Here is a 22,528-nt window from a genome sequence, read left to right as displayed (position 1 = left end):
TTTTTTCTTAGTGGTAATTGTCAGCCTTGATACTCCATGACACCATTTAATTACCTGCTTAATCAATCAGTCACTTATTTTGTTACTATCTCTCTCCACTGAATACTTATTAACAACTTAGTAACTTAATTATTTGTTCTTGTGACTTTTCACATCTTTTAATTCCTACGTCAGTTTAAAGTTTTTGGAAAGCTCCATGCTCAGTTGGTTCCTGATCTAAGACAGATTTGGGCTGTGCTTAGGCTACGGATGACAGAGCAGGATACGGAGAGCTGACCTTTCTGGGAAACGAATAAAAACAAGGAGTCAGGACAAGAAAAAAAATCAAGAAAGAACCTAGCTTGGTTTTAGTTTGTTTAAAGTCACAAGATGAATTATATATACATATATACATATACATATATACATACATACATATACATATGTATATGTGTATATATATATATATATATATATATATATGTGTGTGTGTGTGTGTGTGTGTATATATATCCCTAAAACTAAATTCAAATGCACATTACCTACTCTCGGTTATTAAAATGATCACTCATTTCCATGAAGGAAATAATAAATAATTATACTTTAAGATCACCTAACAAAAATAGTTCATTAAAAAGAAAACATGTGTGAAGCACATAAAAGAAAGGTGTGAGAAGGGAAGAACAATCCAACTTACAAAGTCCTAAGCATCTTTTGTTCTTGGCACAGATTACTGGATATACTGCTTATCTTCGTACCTGTCAAGGTCCTGCAGAAAAAAATGGCTCATCTAAGAAATGATTCAAGTTGAGATGGTAAAAATGTTATTCTCATGTAGAAAAATAAATGCTCACTTATTTTCAAATGGACTAGAGTCTATGTATCCCATGGCCTGATTCTCCCTAAAGTTAGGCATGTGGGAAGACAAATTAACCCTTCACGCTAGTATCATTATCCATAGTAAAATCAGAGAAGCTCATGACACTAGAGGTAATATTGTCTAAACAACAAGCTTGATTTCTCACATGGACCAACAGAAAAACAGCAATCTACAGTCACAGCCTGACCATGACCACCTGCAAGTTCTGTCACCCCCCACCATCTCCCACTCACACTCAAAACATTGGGGGCATCCTGCCCCCAAACATTGTTTCTGTCTTTTCTTTCAGGCAACCTGATTCAACAGTCTCCCATTTTCTCTTACCCCCCTCCCTTTCTGTTCCCATTTTCAGTCAATCACCAATTCCTGTTCCTTCTTCCTCTACTAGTATAGTGTGTCTCCAGCATCTGACCTTCTATCTCCATTTTTACTGCTACAATACAGATGGAAGATGGGGTGCAGAAAGGGGTGGGGGCATCTCAGGCCACAGGGAAGAACTGCAGTGGTTCAATGTGTTCACTTAGCCAAGTGGATCATTCTCATGGCCTCCTCACCACTCTTCCTATCTCTAGTCTTTCTTCTCCTCCTTCACACCACCTGCTCCATTATCCTCAACACCTCCAATGACCTTGAGTCAAGTTTAAACTGCTTAGTTCAGAGCTTCCCAACTTCTTTTTCTTACATCTTGGAACACATGAACATCAAAACATTTGTGTGGCATAATGTGGGAAGGCTCCATGTGGCTGGAGATCCTGGCCACCTCAGGCCCCACCTGGCTGCCTCGAGGGCCGAAGTCATCAAGACCTTGGCTGCATGTGTAACCCATTTACAGACTGTCCATGGGGAAGCTTTGCCAAAACCAAACGTTCAGTGTTCAAGGCTTGCCATTTCATGTTTGTGACCCAAACAATTTTCCAAATTCCTCTGTATCACGCCCCATTCAATTCTAGCGATATGTGACCTTCTGTACACCATCCTTTACCTAAATCCTGCCTTTCTAAATAAAAACCCCGCTCTGGGAAACCTGCCAGTATTTCATTTTGAAACATTTCAACTCCTCCAGGAAGCCTTCTCTGATAGCCTGCATTGCATCGCTCCACTTGTGAATCCCTGAAGCACTGCTTCTGATCTGGCACTTGCTTACGGCCTTACATGTCCAGTGCCCTTTGCATATAGTGTATCTCCACACACCAGGCAATACTCTACCTGGGCCGACTGAGCCCAAACTCAATATCCATTTCCATGCTATTCACAAAGGGAGATTGTAGGAATCAACATAAAGTCTTCGTCATCACCAAAAAGCACTGGCACACGACTAGCAGGCCAGCATGCGCTCTTTATGCAACTCGTCTCCCAAGGGCCGTACTTACAGACTCTCCAGGTGGACAGTCCCGGTCAGGTTGGGGAAGTGCTGCACCATGCTGGCGCCACGAATGACTCTAAGGAATCGGGAGAGAAGTAGTGGTTTTAAATAAAAGATTCGCATAGACAACGTTTGCATTTTCTTCTTTAAACAGTTTAAGAGGATAGCACTACGAGACCTAAAAAATAAAATGGCTTTCATCTCTTGGATGTACCTGAAAAAGTGTGGAAATTTGGCCAAATGTCCACATAAATTAAAACTATCAAAAATTTTCAGAATTATCCTTTGGACTTCTGGCCAAGGAAAAGACAATGAAAGAGTTTGTTTTCTGGAGCTATGGTAATAAAGTCTATTTTCCACTAAGGCAACTGTATAAGCACTCAGGTGTGTTTTATAATTTATGTAATACTTACAAGGAATGCAGATCAGATAAATTGTGAAATGCTGAGTTCCCCACGAAAGATAGAGGATTATCATATAAATGTCTGTAAAAACAGCAAAAAAGAAAAAAAATCAAAGTTTTCATATGTTCACAAGCATTCCCAAACTAAATCTATGTTCATAAAATTCATATATCTGAAAGCCTGACTTTTCATTCTTAAGTCAGATGGGTTTTGCCATCATATAGAGATAGCTGTACATGATTATACATTAGAAGAAACTTTCAAAACTACTTACATAGTTCTTAAAAGTGGATTACCATCAAATGCTCCATCAGGGATAACAGAAATAGAATTACTATGAAATAACCTAAAAAGATAGAGGAGAAAATATTTTGAAATGCATATGCCCTTGTGAAATAAAGTTAAAACCCAAGTATCTACTCTTGTATTATATAGCATATAACTGATAACAACTACATGAAAACTTCATAACTGTGGGAAAACTGAATTTTTAAGTCTATCTCATATTTTTCCTGATAGTTCTTTTTAAATCCCTACTTAGCCTACTATCAATCAGAGACTTCATCTACACTTAGCTGTACCTTCATCATCAAAGAACTTTAGACCACAGGAATCATAACATGTCTGACCCCCACATCTCTCACTATATCCTGCATTTAGTCTTTAAGCAATTCATCATACAGCTTTAGCTATTGGCTCATGATGTACAGTCTCTATTATGCCATATACATTCCTATCACTGCCCTTGACAAATCCAACTTCTAAAATGCTCCCCTTCCCTTTCATTTATTTAAATACAAGTTTCCTGATGCATGGATTCGTGCACATTGAAAGGAAATTAATTAGGAGAAATATTTTAATATCGCTATTCGCCCTTTCTCTATAATAGAAATGTCAACCAAATTCATGATCAACAATGACAGATCAAAACACACCCCCGTGAGACTGGTGCCAGTGAGAGTTTTATATGTATCACGCATGCGCGAGTCAACTTAGCCTTTTATATATATAGAATAAACTTGCTTAATTAGAACTGCTTTCTGATTTAGCTAAACTTTTTCCAGCCAAGTGAAGCACCCCAACTTCTCTTTCAGGTAATTGTCTGCAACACAGTAGTAAATATCAACATGAAGCAGATTATTATTGTAGATCATGTAGGGAGAACAAAGGATAAAATATTTAACTGTAGCAGTGTTTGACTATATTCTGCACAGTGAAAAAACCTGAAGTCATTTTCAAGTTCCACCATTTCTTTCTTCTTTTCAATTGGGTCAAGTTTCTAAGCTTTCTAAATCTCCATTTTCCGGCTAATGAAAAGAAAATAGGATTCTATCGAGTCTCCTATCTACCTACTCCAGGACTTCTTTGAGGATCAAATGAAATGAGGCCCAGAAAACGCTTCACAGACATTTGGTTAAAGTGTAAAATGTTTCCACCTGGCTATAAAGCAAGACGGGTTCCTGGGCTGAAGAAACTGCGAAGAGGCTAGTCGTGGCTAGGAAGAGGAAGCCGGGCGTTGCTAAGTGATGTCATTACCTGGTGCCCACAGCGACCATTTATGGGCTAGGCTGGCTCTGGGCCATGGGGTCTTGGCAGCATTGGCTGCGATTTGGTGGGGTGTCACTCTGGGGTGGTGGCTGGGCCTGTGTCCCACTTGGGGGAAGCCGAATGTTGGTTTGTTGGTGCCAGGTCCGTGGTGCTGTTTTTTTTAAATGGCCAGTGCACGTCATCTGCGTTGAGCGTCTGCCCCCTGGTAGTCAGTGCACATCATAGCTACCGGTTGGACAGATGGACACTTAGTCTTTTATATATACAGATTTCCATTCTTTCGAGCCCAGTCCAATTTCTCCTCTTTAGTAATGCCTTTTCCAATGACTTCAAGTCTCAATGAAGTATTTTTCTAGAATGATTTCTTTATCCGATCCACGCAGCATTTATTACTACCTAGAAACTGCTGTCTGTCTGTCTTGTGTGGTAGCCTCCCCAATGACACTAGGACGACAAGCTCCTACAAGGCAGAGACCCTACATTACAGCTTTTCTTTCCCCAGAATCTAGCTCTGTCGGGTAATCTATATTCAGAACTATCCATGCCAGCTGACATATTCCAACCTGTATGATCATGCTTGTTTGTGTGTATGTGTTTCACGGTGTATGTAATGGAGCAAATGTGTCCTAAGTATCTCATTGTTGGAACATTACATGATGAGTTCTGAGGATATTAAGGCAAAAAGACAGCAAAGCAATACTCACAGTTCTTTTAGGCTAGGTAGGGCTTTAATAGCCTGGGGAAATTCCCCCAAGTTGTTATAATTCAAGTCCCTAGGGGGGGAAATGGGGAAAATACGTAAGAATATTAAAGAGTGATCATAATTTAAAAGGCATTTTGGTACAAATGTATTTTTAAAAAATATCACTTCCTCTAGATCATAATCTTTCTTTACCAACCATATTGCCATTCAAACCCCGGTAGGAGTTTAATTGAATTTATACCTTTTCTTAGAGTACTGAATAGAAAAAAGAATCATAATTCTTCTAGGATGTTTTTAAGTCAATTTTAAAAGTTCAAAGAATTCTCAGACTCACACATTACTGGTACATTCAACAAACAAATCATCTGAATGTCATTTCTCAGGAAAGTCACCATAAAAGAGAATTTATTAAATTATCCATTTCTAAGCGACAATAGCCTGCCACTGAGATTTCCATTTGGGGGTTAGAGTGGCTTCCAGAAATTCTGGCCTGAGGCAGCCGACCTCAGCCCTACCATCAGCAAGATGGCTCACGGTAAGTAGGAAGAAGGAGAAGAACCAGGATGAGTTCAAATAACTATTGCCCTCTAGTAGGTTACAAATTGTTGAAAATGTCACATTCATTGGGAGAAAGAAATGTCACAGGGATCTGTACTAAACAGTGTTCATTCTGAGTATGTTTACATTTCAATTCTTTTCACCTAAGAGCATATGATTAGCATGCAAATTTCAGAATGAGAGTAAAACAAAATCAAATGCCCAGCTTCTTAGAGACCTATTTTGTTTTCCTTTTCTACACAGAAAGAAAAGTAACACATAAAAATTTAACCGGGAAGAAGAGATTCAATTTTAATATAACTGGAATAGTATGCATGGTGCAGTGTACCTTCAGTCTCCTGTTACACTGGTATTTACAGAGAAAAGGAGAACTGAGTTTGGAACTATCAAGAACTTCAACTTTCAAATAACCATTGACGCTCACCATCCTTTAGTTGTTCAGACAGGAAAGTGGGTTAACAGAGTCCTAAAGGTCTTCTCATTAACTGAGAGTTAACGAGAGAACTCAGTGAAACAAAATATTACAAAACCCTAAGCATTCCAATCAGAGGTTACTGACCCATCTAATTGGGCCGTACTCTAAATCATTTAGTGCACCACAATGGCAAATATTATCACTCTCCAAATAAAGGTAACTAATATGAAGTAAAATAACAAAAATCAAGATCCTACTCTCGATTACACACAGCTGCACAATGTCTTTTGCTCAGTGTTGCAATATATCCTTAAAAACTTTAACTAGCAGAAACAACAACGAATGTACCCTAAGAAAACTGGGAAACTTTGTCACACTTAGCATATGAAACCTGAGATAATATTCAATCCCAGTGTTAACCATTAACCAGCCAGGCAACTGTGTTCAAGGAAAAAACAAATAAACAAAAAACTTCTCCCAGAATTAATTTGATAAGGCTCAAAATTCCATAATTATCTACCATACATTTTAACAAAACCAGTTTGACAGATTGAGCTGCTTTTAACATGTACTTTTGCAAGAAATATCAAGTTCAAACTTTTGTGCCATTGTAAACAATAAACTTAGATTAGAATTCATAACTGTGTTATTGGATGGCAAGAATTTAGCCAACTATTAACTTAATTATGAGTGAATGCAAGACCTTTAATATTTTCCTCTTTTTTTTTTGCAATGAAATGCAAAATTGTACCTTTGACATCATAATGTGATCATCCAAAATATGATGAAACTTACAAGGTCTCCAGGTTTTCTAGTCCATCAAAACAGTGTCGACCCAGGCTTTTAATTTTATTGTTATGAAGGTGCCTATAGAAAAAAGCATCAAAATGACTTTAATATCACCCAATAGCAACTATTACAATGATTTATATGTCTAAATTTGTATGGCTTAAAGAAATGGCCCTAGACCAGCGGTCGCCAACTGGTGGTCCATGAGCTCCAAAAGGTTGGTGACCACTGCCCTGGATGGAGCCCAAGGACTGAAAGGTCACAGGTTCAATTCCTGTCCAGGGCACAGGAGGCAATCAATCGATGTGTGTCTCTCACATGATGTTTCTCTCTCTGTCTCTCCTCCTCCTTTCCACTCTCTCTAAAAATCAGTAGAAAAAAAAATATCCTTGGGTGAGGATTAACAAGAAAAGAAAGAAATGGTATAGCTACAGACTGACGCTGTTAGAGGGGAAGGGAGTTGTGGGGCTGGGTCAAAATGATGAAGGGATTAAGAAAAAAAAAAAAAGCCATAGACAATAGTATGGTGATTATCAGAGGGAAAGGGGGAGGGGAAGTTGGAGAGGGTCAAGGGGGATAAATAGTGATGGAAGGACTTTGGGCGGTGAACACAAAATACAATATATAAATGATTTATTATAGTAGTGTATACCTGAAGTTTATTATAACCAAGGTCACTCCAATAAATGCAATTACTAATAAAAAAATTTAAAAACTGGCATAGCTAAACATTTCAACACTCGGCCAATGGAAAACAAATAGCACTGGGTAGTTATCTCAACATACACTCCAGATTCAGATTCACTGGACAGAACACCAATAAAAAGGAAAATATCTCTAGTGGGGAAAGGGCGCACATATTAAAGATCCCTTAATATGCACCCTTATCAAAACAAACGTTTTGATGAGCTTTTCATTATATGAAGTGAAACTTGGATGAGCTCTCCTTCGGGGAAGTGGGAGAAATGACTTGGAAGGAAGCAAGTGAGCTTACATCAAGAATCAGTACCAGGTTTTACAAGAAATGCCATTTTATTATATCCAAGTTTTCAAAGATTAGAAACACACAAAAATCATATACTGTTTGAATAGACAAGTTGGTAAAAATATAAAATATCGCCCTAGCCGGTTCAGTGTTTAGAGTATTGGCCCTCGCACTAAAGGATTGTGAGTTTGATTCTGGTCAAGGGCGTGTACCCTGGTTGCAGGCTCGGTCCCCGGCCCAGGTCAGGTGTGTGCAGGAGGCAACCAATGGATGTGTCTTTCTCACACTGATGTTTCTCTCTCTGTCTCTCCCCATCCCTTCCACTCAAAAAATCAAAACAAATCAATGGAAAAAAATGTCCTCTCGTGAGAATAATAAACAAACAAACAAACAAATCAATGAAACTCTTGTATGAGCACCTCAAAACAATCCTGCTTGTTTTAACACTGAATATACTGCTGATACACAAGTAAAAGCTGTACAAGTGTTAGTTGATGACCCAATTTCTTCTTGTGATTACAAATGGTCACATGTTTTAGAGAAATTCAGTAGTTATTACCAGACATGAATTTTTAAAATTATCCTATTCTGTATTTTTAAAAGCTATCACTTTAATTTTGTATAAAAGGCAGCTTCCCCAAACCCTTACTCTTCAGGAACATAATCAGTAAGATACTTCCATACTAAGAAACCTGTTTTGTGCTCCCAAATTAATATAACTATATGGTATTAAATGGGGTGGATACTTACAGGACCACCAGGCTGGACAGGTTGGTAAACGCAAAGTCGGGGATGCTGGAGATTTTGTTGAGAGCCAAGGTGAGCGCCTGCAGGGTGGGCAGATTGCTGAGGGGGTGCACGGGCACCTCCGTCAGACTGTTGTCATCCAGCCACAGGTGTCGGAGCTGAGCGAGCCCCTCGAAGCTGTTCTCGGGGACTGAGGTGATGTGGTTGGCATCCAGACGCCTGGCAGAAATAAACCACCACGCTCAGTAACGAGTCCTACCAGAATGAGGCAATCCAAGCCACACAGCTCTGAGTTTTCAAACAAAACGGCGTTATAAAGCGACCGGGCTGTGACATCTGATTTCTTTCATCCCACTAGAAGTCCTCATAAAGCCTCACGACTTTTCCAAGATCAGTGTATGGAAGTCAGTTCTCTCCCTTCCTTCATAACAAAGAAATGTGAATCCTTTAAGGCTAGAAGACCAGAAAGATTTTTTTTAAAACCCTCACAAGGCTTACGTCAGAATTTTATGTCTCAAAATATATAAAAAATACAGAAAAACGACAAGAAACTAAGATAAGCTTTACTTACAATTACACATCATAACTAATATTTGATATTAAATTTTTTGTTGTTGTTAATTCGGAGAGGGAAAGACAGAGAGCAACGTTAATGTGAGAGAAACACATCAATTGGTTGCCTCCTGCACAAGCCTTGACCAGGGCCCGGGCCAGGGAGGAGCCTGCAACAAAGGTACATACCGTACCCTTGACCAGAATCATACCCGGGACCCTTTGGTCCACAGGCCCATGCTCTATCCACTGAACCAAACTAGCTAGGGCTAATATTAAATTTAATTGTTATTTTGACTTGGTATCAAGAGGGTGGGGGGAATAGGAAAATATTTCCAAAAAAAATTTTTACAGGAACAAATCATTTTAATAGATTCTTAATCCTTATTATCACCAGACAAGTTAAAAATATGGGTGCCATGCACTATTTAAGAAAAGGACCAGTTGTTCACAGAAAAAGTTAAACAGCTACTCTGATCAATGTTACTGTGACTTTAAAGCTTCTTTAATTTTTTCCATTGTTTTTTAAAATTAAGGACACCTTACTAATAGGATTTACTCATACTTAAAATTAAGTCCCCATCTGAAAATCTGGGAAACTAAGTCCTAAGTGCTACTGTGGGCACAACCAGGTGTAACTGTTGGAATAATGGCTTTTCAACACAAAGAGGACCTGCTATTAATATGATAAGGGACAGCAGTATGTGCCCAGCAAATCACAACTTTCTTCACGAATCCCTTGTTGATGTATCGCCACTACTTAAAGTCATACCCGACAGGCATGGACCTCCTGGTGAAAATTAGGAAACAACCCCAACAAAAAACTGGTGAAAAGTCAAAATGACAGCAAATTTTGAAAGAAATCAAGTGTGACAGCTCTCTAGCTCAGGAAACTGACTTTTAGAGTGGCTTTTGTGCCTCCTTGTTTCCTATGCTGCTCCAGCTTCGGATCCCGCAGTAACTGTCCCCTTCCCCTCCAGGCGAGGACTGAGGGCTGCTCCCAACTAACCCCCCAGGCCAGGGGCAGCTAGATTGGCCGGGGTTAAAGGGGGTTAAAGACCCCGGGTCCTGGTGAGGATCAGATGGAAGCTTTCTTTTTGATAACGTCAAGGTAACAGAAGGGACACTGACAATGGGAGAGCTCGGGAAACTGAGCAGCTGCCTTAAGAATCCACTTAGACTCAAACATTTCCAGGCTTGTTCATTCCTTGGGCTTTCTAGAACCTAGCCCTGAGAAGAGACAGGCATCCTTTAATGCAACAGACTGGCAAAGTCCTGGCTAAGGAGCTGCTTAGGAGATTTGCTTTCATGATATAGGAGTGTGTTCAATCTCTCTCTCTCTCTCTCTCTCTCTCTCTCCTCTCTCTCTCTCTCTCTCTTTCTCTCTCTCTCTCTCTCTCTCTCTCACACACACACACACACACACACACTTCACAACCTTAAGGAACTTCCACTTGGGCAGAGAGAGACGCTGAACATATAATCATACAGTTAACCATGTAATGTAACTGAATAGTGCAATTAAATTCTACTTGTAGCGAATTTAATTGTCTGCAGTCCATTCAACACATTTCAGTGGAGCATCTCGTTAGGCACCGAAGATCCAATGGTGAAGCCTGTCCTCAGGAGACTGACATTCAGGTGGGGGTGATCACAGTGTGATAAATTTAAGAGATGATCGCGGAGTGCTTAAGAAGTGCTGTGAAGTAAATAAACATGCCACCGACATAAAGGTTAACAGAGGTTCAGAAGGAAGGGTTCAGAGAAAGAGCAAGAGGGTGTAGTGTTAGAGGCAAAGGAGACACGAAGGGCAGATCCAGTAGCAGAAAGGAGTTGGGTGTGGTCCCAGCATCTTCCAGGTCAGAGCAATAAGCACGTGAGAGGAAGGGAGTGAGACACAGACGGGGATGGAACCAGATTATGTGAACCCATGTGGGCCAGGTAAGGGGTTTGGATTGTATTTTAAGTACAGATTGAAGTTCCTCCCTGGTTTCTCAGTGTCAGAGCAGTTTAAAAGGTAAAATTGCTTATGTTATCATATTGATAGCATGTATTCATATTCAACAAAATAATGTTTCCCCTACATACACAGAAAAATCGTCATTTAAATGTTCCGTTGAGATGCGGTAAATACCGTAATAAGGAATGTCGTCAGTACCTTTTTAACCTAAGCCCAGTATTATGTACACCATACATGCTCCTGCAGAATTCCGTGCCATATGCCACCAAAGAAATGGGATAGCCTTTACTTAAAGCAAGATAACCAGGTGAGTTTTGAGCTAAAAGAGTTTCGTTACTATATTCTAGGCAAAATAATAATATAACATTAAATACACAGACACAATTTCCTCTGGGCTAACAATTCCCAAAAATTGTAAAAGTCACACATACACTGAGAGCAAAGGGAAGAACCCAGGAAAATGAAATCCAGAAGTGAGAAAAAGGATTTGTGGTGACACAAATGGTTAATCCTTATTTCTAATTCACAAGTGGGTGTGGGAGGCACACCCATAAATACAAAGAACTGCACTCACACTGAGATTAATGTTTCACAGATAATTCATCTTAGAGCTGTGGCTTGGTACCAATGACCTACATTATTAATATTTACCCCTATTAATGGGCAAAGAAAATGCTATAATTGATCCATTCAGTAGATGCAATAAATGGCATCAGATATCCCCCAGAATGGGAGAGGATGTGGATTGGCTAAGGTATTCTACCATTTAAACTCCATACAATTATTATTGTATTTAAGTGTACTTTAGTTGTTAAAAGGCTAACAATGTGTTAACTGAATTCCCTTACTATTCATCTTTAAAATATGTGTCTATTCTCTATTTGCAAAAACATTTTTACATCTTACCCAGGCTCACATACTGTTTTTATGTTGCCTTAAATGAAATTACGATACCAAATAATTCTGTATGTGATGAATGTCTGCGATGTCAGTAAACACCTAGTCTATGTATAGTTTGTTACCAGGTTCTAGTTCAAAATAGTTCAGAAATTCTGCTATTGTGGAAAACCTAGAAAACGTGGCCCTTGAAACTCCTTTCATATCCAATGTAAGTGTGTTCTAACATTAAGAAAAAAATCTAGTGGGGCAAATTCTGAGATGTCTTCTTAATCTGCTCAGGCAATGCTCTGGGCTTTGTGGAAGGCTGTTCACGCTCCCTGTTTATTAATAGCAACAATTCGCTTTCAGATGTGAAGGTCATCATCACATACTTGCATCAAACCACTTCTGTTCAATTTCCACCCCTAATGAACTTTGCTCCTTGTAAAGCACTACTTCAAAACCACAAGGAAAGCCTTCGTGTAATTCTGTTCTGAAGATCAGATTTTCAAACGGACTCAAGTGCTGATAAGACTGTTTTACACCAGAATTTCAATTGGAGCTGACTTGACCACTACACCCACTATGCTAACAAACCCAAGAACGTTTCCTTCTCAAATACAACAGGCCTGACCCATAGCTCCGTGTGTTTCTGATACATGTAAAAACATTCTGATGCCTTTTTAAAAACGTTTTGTTTGGACTCCTCTCCTCACTCCCACCCTTCATCCCAATTTTGGACATTAAGTGGTTGATACCCCATATACTCCTTTTTTTTTTTTATGATATTAGATACTCTTTATCTAAGACATTAGATGCATTGTAAAGTTTAACTGTTATAGCATAAGATATGCTTTATTAATGCATATTTTTATTTTCACATTCACTTTCCATTAACTACTAAGATAATCTAAAATCAAAAGTTAATCTACAATTTACAATTTCCAGGGATGTGTTTTGGGTGCAGTTAAATGGTTTTATATTAGCAAATGGATGGGATAAGCCGCTGGATTACTTTCACCTAAATCTTCTACAATTCACATGCATTTCCTACAAAAGCTTCCATTTATAGTTATTTTAAAGGGCAATCAATTAAAAAAACCATTAAGGAACAGATTAGTGTATACATGTGTGGTGTGACTAAAACCTAATTTTATAACTCATAACACATAAATGTGATAACTATTACAATTTTTTATTTGGAGTAAATCTCAAAACCTCCATGTATATGAGATTACCTGGGAAAATTTTTTGAAATATAGCTTCCTGGATCCTTAAAAGAGAAAATATCATTACATCTTGGATATGGCCTAGAGATCTGTATTTTAGGGACATTTCCCCCTAGTGATACTGTTACAGATGGTCAAAGAGCCAGACTTTGAGAAACTATGCCCTAGTCCCATTGTATTTATTTGGACGTGAACTAAAACTGTAACTTTGTATTCATGATCCTAGTAGAATAACAAACTAAGTTCCTTGTTTTGAAGACTACTTTTTCATTACTTTCAAAGATGTTCCCTTCACCTAGTTATGCAAATTGGGTAAACTAGTAATGAAAGGAAAAAAAAAAACCTAATAAAATATATCATCAATGTTTAAATTAAGAGATTCCACAGTGTTTATTGTAAGATATTAAATACTTACTACCTGTCAGATATTGTCCTAAGTCCTTTTCATGCATTCAAGTACACGGTAAGTAATGAGCAAACTACTGTATGGAGAATTTTAAATAACTTGGCCAACATCACACAGCCAGTAAATAGCAAAGTGGGGATTCAAAACCAAACAGAGTTCTAATAAATCCAAACTTGCCTGGGTTTCTTTTTGAAAGCGATGCAAACATTCTGACATAAATATGCAAAGGGATTTTCTTAATCTTGGCAAGAGTCACGTTACGATAAACACATGCTTCAGCTGAGTGCTTCTCACCTCTTTCCTTTAAAGTGCCCCAAAGACAGGAACTTGGTTTGCTACCCCAGGGACAAAGAGACCTGTGGTGTGGCCTCAACACTACTCCACAGCAGGCATTCTAGTCATTAACAAATATCCGGTTATTCAATATAAAAACAGTCGTTTCTTCAAAACCTTCTGTGGATTTGCAGGGTCCCTGTGATACCAAGCTGCTCACCTGATCCACCCACTAGAGGCAGAACGGGAGTCTGCACACTCAACCCACGGCAGCAATGATCCCCATGCTCCAGGTTCATGTACATACACACATGCATGTACATGAGAAAGGATGCAAAAAAAGAACAAGGGACGTGCTATATGAAAAACCTCTGGAAGTTAGTAGCTGAGCACAGTAGAAACCAAGAGTTGAAATCTTGAACACTCCACATGAAACCAACCTTTCCTCAAAAAGACAAACAGCCTTGGGAAGAAGGCAGCACAGGCCATTAAGTTGCCACTCCCCGTGTGTGTTCAAGGTCCACAGATAAGGAACTCGACTCAGTTTGTCCCGACTGTCATTACCACCTGAAGCTGAGACCTCTTTGTGGCTGTTCCGTGACCTTCATGGCCCAAGACCCTGGAACTGCTGTACACACACGACTCTGGTTCCATGGGGGTGATGCCCACCTGCCACAGACCAGCTCGTGGAATGACACCCAGCAGTGTCTACTTGGAGCTTCCTCCCACCCCTGAGAAAAGAGAGGAGGCAGACTGAACCACCTCCTTCTCCCTCGCCAAAGGACATTTCCATAAGGCAACTGGCCACCCCCCGTTTTTATCCCAGAGGAGAAGAGAAATCTCCCTCTCTCCCTGGAATTCCAGGTCTTCACACATGTTGCAGCCAGATGATCATATGATTCAAAAATGCAGAAAACCAAAAAGGTACTTACAAAGACTGCAAAGCACTTAGTCCTCGAATGGCTTCACTGGGCACTGTTTTCAACTGATTGTTTTGGAGGGTTCTGGAAGAAAATTTTTGGTTAGTGAATAAGCAACTGTGACCATTTTTTCTTAGAAGAATTCAGAGTCATTTCTTTAAAAAAAAAAAAAATTTATTGCCAACGACAGGAAAGGGAAGAGATCAAGGTGGAAAGCACCCAAGACAAGAGAATTGCAAAAAAAAAAGGCAAGAAACATCTGTTGTAAAGCCAGAAATGAAACCCAAGTCATCTTCGGACATGCACGTGCCTGGTAATCTACATTTCCAGGGGCTGCTTCCCTCTCAGGAATTAAGGCACCTCATTAACCTTCATCAATCACCCCAGCTAAAATTCACTGGGAGGAATAACAGCACCCACTGGAATCCCTACGCCTTTTCAAACTGGAATAAAGCAGAGCGCAGAATCGCAGACATGTGGTAAAGCCACTTGTGCCAAGAGGAGAGGAGACCCTGAGTCTTTGGGGGCAGCAGCCGTGTGCTCAGGAAATGCAGAACCTGAGCTTTAATCATCGAGAGAGAGGGCCTGGAGCTTGAAGGCAAAGATCAGAACCCAAAATGAAGTCCTTCTAGTTTTTGCCTAAAGCCATTCCTAGTCACATTTATCAAATAACTGCCTGATGTAAGTCAGAACCACAGAATGGGATGGTAAAGGGCCCCTCTAGCTCACTGGACCAGAGAGGTCTGGTGACTTGCCCACGGTCACCCAGCAAGTAGTGGTAGGAGTGAGTGGGCTGGCAGTCAGTCCCCCTGTTCCTTAACCTGCCACACTCCAAACTCCTGACCTCTGCTGGGAATTGATGTCCTGATCCCTCACAGGCTACAGAAGTCACAAGCACCTCGGTTCCCTTTAGCTCTGAAATGACTGTAATATTTGGAACTCTTTATAAGTCCTTTTCCCATGAGGGTCAGCTAATTCAACGTTCTTATAGCTGTAAAATATGTGGAAACAAAACCCAACCAGTGAAGCTTAAATATGATTTTGATTCAGGGCATTAGCCACATAAAAAGTCTAATATTCGACTCTCATGCACTAGAGGTCAGAAGACCTCTTATTCAGATTTTAACTTTTGTTATCTAGACCTAGGTTTGCCTAAATCAACCTCTAGCCTCCCACACCAACCCACTGGCCACTCCTTAAACCTTTTAATCCTGAGCTAAAAGAAACTGTGCTTAACCTCGCTCCAAGCATGTTGACTATGCAGAAAGAAAATACACAGCCAGCTGTGAAACTCTAAAACTGCATTACTTACAGAACTTTGAGCTCTTTCAACCCAGACAAGGCCTTTGGGTGGATAAAAGAAAGGTCGTTGCCAGCCAATCGTCTAGAAAAAGAAAAGTAGCAAGAGGGGGGGAAAATTGTAATTCAGTCTCTTAAAATTCAGAACTCACAATAACCTAATCTGTGATTAAAGCTCTATGTTAAACATTTCTCAAGCCTATCTGACATTAAACATGGACTTAAACCTTTGCTAAAGCGATCCCAAGATTCTTCCAATGAGATAAATGTCTCTGGATTTTATTTTATCTTTTTTTTAACTCTCAATACAATAATTTAAGCAGGCACATTTTTATTCTGGTGAGGTCAAGCAAGCCAAAACACATTAAACCAAATTAAGTTTGCTATTCATGGTCACTCCCCGCAGCTTGCTTGCGGTGCTTGGTGTTTTCCAAGTGCCTTGTAAACGCAGACTACTGGCCCGTAGGCAGGAGTGTGTTTATTCGGATCTGAGCAAACCAGTCTGTCAAGGAGGAATGCCTTCAGGAGGCAGGTCGGCCTGTTATCTCCATAACCCAGGGCAGCACAGTCCATGCAAAAGAGAGGCAAACAGTAAAATTCACCGTAAGCATAACTTTCCATAAAAAGGCTGATACAGTTTTTGAAAAAAAGCAAGTGTTGTTCTAGAGAATTCTGAAGTGACAAATTTAAGTGGGAGTAAGCGTGGGATAAAAACAGAATTTACAAAATGGGTCATTTTGTAAAAGAAAACCTCAGCACACCATTCATACTGAGCTGCTTTCCCATTTCCCCAGGCACACAGAAATGGGAGGGAACGTTGTAGAGAGGACTTTAAGGAGAAGCAGCAGGAAATGGGACCGCCACTCATATAAGTAACTTATAAACAGGTGAACTTGAAGGAGCGTTCCAAGTTTTGGCTTGAATGATAGTTGCATGCCCTGAGGATTAAACACAGCACTCTCCCAGTTTCCTGGTTCCGTCAGAGGCATTCTCCCAGGCCACGAGATTTTGTGTCTATAATTAAAAAAAAAAAAAGCTCTCTCCCCCTTAGGGTCACATAATCACCAAGTCATATTAATTCCTTCTTTAAAGGTTCTCTTTCCATCTTTCTTTTCTCTTTCCCTGCACCCCTAAGCCTTATTCATCAATTCATTCATTCACTAAAAAAAGTTTCACTCATTAACAAATTTAAGTGCTTACTAAGTGCCTGGCACACAACACCCTCTTCTTAGACATCAGGTGTGTCCCCTGCTTCTAATCTGTTCCTCTTACATACTTTGATTTCAGGAAGCCTCATACATCTGAAGTCACTGAGACCTGAAAACTCTACTTTTTATTTTATTTTTTTAAAATATATTTTATTGATTTTTTACAGAGAGGAAGGGAGAGGGATAGAGAGTTAGAAACACTGATGAGAGAGAAACATTGATCAGCTACCTCCTGCACAATCCCCACTGGGTATGTGTGCCTGCAACCAAGGCACACGCCCTTGACCGGAATCAAACCTGGGATCCTTGAGTCTGCAGGCCAATGCTCTATCCACTGAGCCAAACCGGGTAGGGCAAATCTCTACTTTTTAGATGCATTTACTTTTTCTTGAAGCTTTTGTCCCAGCTAAAATGCAAACAGTCTTGGAAAGGCGAACACTTGATCTTTACCTGGTATTAACATAGAAACATGTACTGAAGATGTGTGTGAGTTGGAAGGGAATGTGGGTGGAGGAGTGAAAGGTAAAACAATCACAGGACAAGAGCAAGTGTATTAACAGCCAGGATAACAATGCTGGGTTTTCAGGCAACATCACAACTGTATGACAGGGTTTCACACATGGCGGCCAAGTCATGGAAACCACCCACGTGTCCTTCCATAGAAGACCGGATAAAGAAGATGTGGTACATATGTACAATGGAATACTACTCAGCCACATGGACAGATGAAGTAATCCCATTTGTGACAACATTGATGGATCTTGAGAATATCATGCGAAGAGAAGTCAGTCAGAGAAAGCTAAGAACCATATGATTTCATTCATATGTAGGATATAAAACTGAGACTCAGACACAAACAACAGTATGGTGGTTACCAGAAGATGTGGGAAGTAAAGGGTAAAGAGGGCCAAATATATGGTGATGGAAGATGATTGGATTTTGGGTGGTGGACACAATTCAATATACAGATCATATATCATAGAAATGTACACTTGAAACCTATATAATCTTGTTAACCAATGTCTCCAATAAATTTAATTTTTAAATTTAATTTTAAAAAGACAGGATTTAACAGTTTGAACACATGCCCCTAAATTAAATTTTTCGTAAATAGCCTTCTCACTATTTCCTTGGTTTTTCACAAGGCACCCCAGCACCTAAGCTCTATACTGCCTGCCTTTTGAGGCTCCCACAACCCAGGCTCATGACCTTTTTACCTCTTAGAGGTCACCCTATGTAAAATGAGAGATTGCAGATGGTGACCACTTCAGTGCTTCCATTTTAAAATGTTTCTCCTCAGCAAATCCTCTTGATTCTAGACCAGCTATTTTCACCACTGTGTCTTTAAATGCTTCACCTCAACCTCATCTTCACCCCCTAAATAGCCAACTTCAGTGTTACTTCCCATGAAAACTTCTGTTCTAATGACCATGCCTGACGTATGAATTCTTAGAACTCAACTGAACCTGGTCACAGGCTACCTTCTATGGTTATTCCTTGCAGAGTAAACTTGCAGGCCAAATACAAACACTTCCAAGAACAGGCACGGGAAAATGCCAACTCAATATTCAAAAACTGCTTTCTCGGAATTTCTTCCTCGAAAATGCTTGCCATTCCAATACCATAGCATCCCACAGTCTACACCTCCTGCAGGCTTGATGCACGCCCTCTCAAGGGGCTTTCTCCCCCCACCCTCCCCACCACACCCCCCCCCCCAGGCTAACTAATTAAGTTTAATTGATAATGCAGTGTTTAATAAGGACCATAAGGGGCAGTAGCCTTCTCCCCCCCCCCCCCCCCCCCAGCAATGCAAGTAGTCCCGTGTCTATGAGGGCTCCTCCAAGTTCTTTGAAAGACCAGCCTTTGCTGTCAACTCTGCCAAAAAGCAAACACTATAAACAGACCGAGGCTGATACAAGATTCTTATCCTTTTGTCTCTGATATTAGCTTTCCATGTCCCCATATCTATGGACTTTCCTTGAGGACTTCAGTCTATTGGACTGGAGCTCATGGAAAAGTGTATTTTATAACTTAACAAAGTGGCAAAATGCAGAGAACCTGATTCCCTTTACTTGTCAACAGAAGAGAGTGTTGAAGCGCAGGAGCCAAAACATTTGCCTCCTTTCCCCAAATCGCTGCCCCTTTAAGAGCCATGGGAAAACTGAAGTAAGCTAACTTCAAAAGCACCCTCTCTTTCTCCACTATTTATCATCAATGGAAATGACCAAACGAGCTCTCTGCCTATGGCTTATCCCAAAATGCAAACCCAGTATCTGGAGAAATCAACACTACCCGGATGTGGTGGACGGTGCTAATGCTGAGATGGGGGCACACCACCTCACACTCCCTCCGATTACTCCTTTCTTCTGGAATGCCTCTGCCCACATTTGACTGAGCGGCTGTTAATGAATAATAAACACAGCAGCCTGGTGGGGGCTCTGCAGCTTCAGCGGCTGCACCCTCCAAAGCCTCTTAGCTTCTCTTATGGGCCAGTCATTCTTAGAGCAGACCCTAGGGTTGCTTCTTGTTCAACATCTCAGATCCAGAAAGAGCAATGTGAGTAAATAACAGGATTGGAGACAAAGTGCCCCAAATCTCTGGAAGGAAACACCTGCTCGGTAAAGAGCCCACAGTAGTTACAGGCACTGTGATAGTGGTTTACAGACATTCCTTTTCATTTTAATCATCGCATGACAATAGCCACGCTTCTCTGAGTCCCTAAGAGGCCAGCGGACTTGGCATAAGTCACAGGGCTGGTAAGCGGAGGAGCCAGCATTCCTGGCTGGCTCCAATGCTTATCTACTTTCTCTGCACCTCTGTGATGCCTCTGGTGGGTCACCAGGAGACCGGGAAACAATTCTCAGAGAACACAGTGGACTTGGGCAGTAGCCTGGAGTTGCAACCGGTCTCACCCAGCAGACCAGAGCTCACATGCAGAGACTATGGCATTAGGAGGTCAGAACTGCAATTTTATAGAGGAGTTTCCAACAGACGAACAGTACCATTCTTCCCAGAGCCAAAGATGATCCGTGGGAAGGGGCGTGGAGATGGGGGTCGGGGATGGAACCCCTAGGTGCCCAAGGTGCAGGGCATGCCCTAAACTCACTGGGACGCTATCAGGATATAGAACATTCTCTGTTGTGCTTTTTCAGCAGCTCCCAAGGAAAAACAGGTGGCGGATCTTGAGGAAGAATTTGTCACCAGTGGCCCTCTCCTAGCCAAGGCCAGCTACTTCCCATTCTGTGCCTGGATTGTCTCTGCTACACCCAACAGTGTTCCCAACTTCTCTCTGCATGAGGACCTATTGGCTAGCTCCAGAAAATGTTTTTAATGTGGTAAATTATAATATTTCTATTTTCTTTACTTATTCTTCCAATGGCTATGAAGCTCTTAAAAAAACCCACATCATTAGGGTGAGAACAGAATGTTGCAGGTGGTATGCTTCTCTCTGTGCTAAGGGTACATGGTCCCAAGCATCCTTTCTTTCCCCTCTGCCGCCCTCCCATTGGACTTGGGAGCCCTGAACATACGACCATATAGAGCCTGGCTGCACAGTGTCCATCCATCCACTCATTACTCTTCCTGCTGTCACCTAGGTCTAGGCCAGTGGTCGGCAAACTCATTAGTCAACAGAGCCAAATATCAACAGTACAACGATTGAAATTTCTTTTGAGAGCCAAATTTTTTAAACTTAAACTTCTTCTAACGCCACTTCTTCAAAATAGACTCGCCCAGGCCGTGGTATTTTGTGAAAGAGCCACACTCAAGGGGCCAGAGAACCGCATGTGGCTCGCGAGCCGCAGTTTGCCGACCATGGGTCTAGGCCATCAGTTTTTTCTCCTCCGGTATTATTGCCATGAACTTCCACAAGACTCCTGCCTCAAACCACTTAATTATAATGCCATAAGATCTAAATCTTAAGGAAACACAACTCTGAGCATTTTCTGTGCTGAATTAGCCAGACCTTCCGCATGATCTTCTTTCCCCAGTGTTCCTTGTGTCTACAGTTTAGCACTCTATGCTTTTCTATCTATCTCTGACTCTTCCCTCATGACACTCCCTTCACCTGAAATACCCCCACTCCGGCCTCTGCCCATCGACACCTTATTCATTATCACTATCCAAGTTGGATAATACCAACAAAGTGAAAATGTTATGCTTTCACCTTCCTTTGATTCCACAGGTCTCTGTAGAGTCAAAGCTCTCTCACTGGATGCATCTTGACTCTAGTTACTATGAACTTGTCATATCTCCTTCAATTGTATTATATGCCCCATAGGAGCAGAGACTAGGTTATATTCATTTTGCACTCTTGCATGAAACCTGACATGTAGTAGGTCCTTGTTATTTGCTGTGATGCTTCAACTAAGTCCCTGTATCAGACTCTGGATTCAAAATGGCAACCCTGCTACGGAAAGAGCGGGAGAGCTCTCTGATTAGCTTCACGTTCCTGCCCGCTTTCTCCTCCTGTTTCACTTCAACTCCCCTTTGCTCTCCTAACAGGAAAGAACTATCTGGCTAGATTTTAAAGTGCTCTGGCAACAATTTTCTTGCTTAACACATTCTGGGAGGATATTTTCTTAAGGAGGGTGGTGGGGAAGGTGGACTTTCAACTTGGGAACACCAATCCATTGGTCAACAGTATTATCTCAACACACTCTGGGTCATGCACAGGATCACACAGATTTAACACGGGTCTAGCAGGACTTCAAATGGGAGCTCAGGCTACCTCAAGGCAACTCCTGTTTATTCTGCTTGTTGCAACAGTCCCAGAGGCAGGGAGAGCAAAGACAGAGAGGGGAGAGACCCAGAGAGGGTGGAGCGAGCCACAAGACTTCCGCCCTCCCATTGGAATTGGAGCCCTTCCAGGAAACAGGATACAAGTGGCTCAGTGTGCAAGGCCTTTATGAATCAGTTTTGTGTGTATTTATTATTCATAAGGTCCATGGATTCACATTAGGGGCTCCTTTCAGGGGAAGCTAGAGTTTTCAATTATACCCTCTATCCTAAATGCATATGCTACGTGATATTTTCCATCTGGCTCCTCCCAGAGGGGGGAACAGGAACAGTGCTGGTGTAAGAGGCACTGGTCAGTGGTGTGCATGAACGAGCAGGCCACGGGCAGAAGGTAATCTGTGTGCTGAACTAGGCTGGGATTTCTTCATTTAAAGAAACGAGAGAGGCAAGTGTGAAATAGAGAGTAAGCCAACTGGTGTCTATTTCTCTGAGAAATGTCTGGATTTAGGTTTCTTCTAGTCTGCTATAGAAATTTCATTGTAGCCATTTGGCTGAAATTCTAGTCGAGCCCAGTAAGAGTAAGGACTACAATATACACTGACTAGACATATGGACGGAGCTGGGGGAAGGGCAGATGAGGGTTCGGTAGCTCCCAGCAGCTGTTGTGAGGAGCCTGGGGTGGAGCAGGCGGAGG

The 22,528-nt window shown here is 41.1% G+C and overlaps 1 protein-coding gene across 1 annotated transcript in view; it reads right to left on the bottom strand.

Annotated features, from left to right (window-relative positions):
- Positions 1 to 22,528, bottom strand: part of LGR4 (leucine rich repeat containing G protein-coupled receptor 4) — a 94,873-nt gene that overhangs the window by 9,784 nt on the left and 62,561 nt on the right. The window contains exons 3-11 of the mRNA XM_079788061.1: positions 15,903 to 15,974; positions 14,603 to 14,674; positions 8,375 to 8,590; positions 6,646 to 6,717; positions 4,879 to 4,947; positions 2,901 to 2,972; positions 2,636 to 2,707; positions 2,230 to 2,298; positions 677 to 748 (exon numbers count right to left, since the gene is read on the bottom strand). Of these exons, the coding sequence (XP_079644187.1) occupies positions 677 to 748; positions 2,230 to 2,298; positions 2,636 to 2,707; positions 2,901 to 2,972; positions 4,879 to 4,947; positions 6,646 to 6,717; positions 8,375 to 8,590; positions 14,603 to 14,674; positions 15,903 to 15,974 (786 nt within the window). The remainder of the gene's footprint in view (positions 1 to 676; positions 749 to 2,229; positions 2,299 to 2,635; positions 2,708 to 2,900; positions 2,973 to 4,878; positions 4,948 to 6,645; positions 6,718 to 8,374; positions 8,591 to 14,602; positions 14,675 to 15,902; positions 15,975 to 22,528) is intronic.

The sequence above is a fragment of the Cnephaeus nilssonii genome (genome assembly GCF_951640355.1).
Source record: "Cnephaeus nilssonii genome assembly, chromosome: 13".
In the NCBI taxonomy this organism is placed as follows: Eukaryota; Metazoa; Chordata; class Mammalia; order Chiroptera; family Vespertilionidae; genus Cnephaeus; species Cnephaeus nilssonii.
The sequence above is the reverse complement of the archived record's forward strand: the minus strand, read 5'-3'. Positions and strand labels throughout refer to the sequence as shown.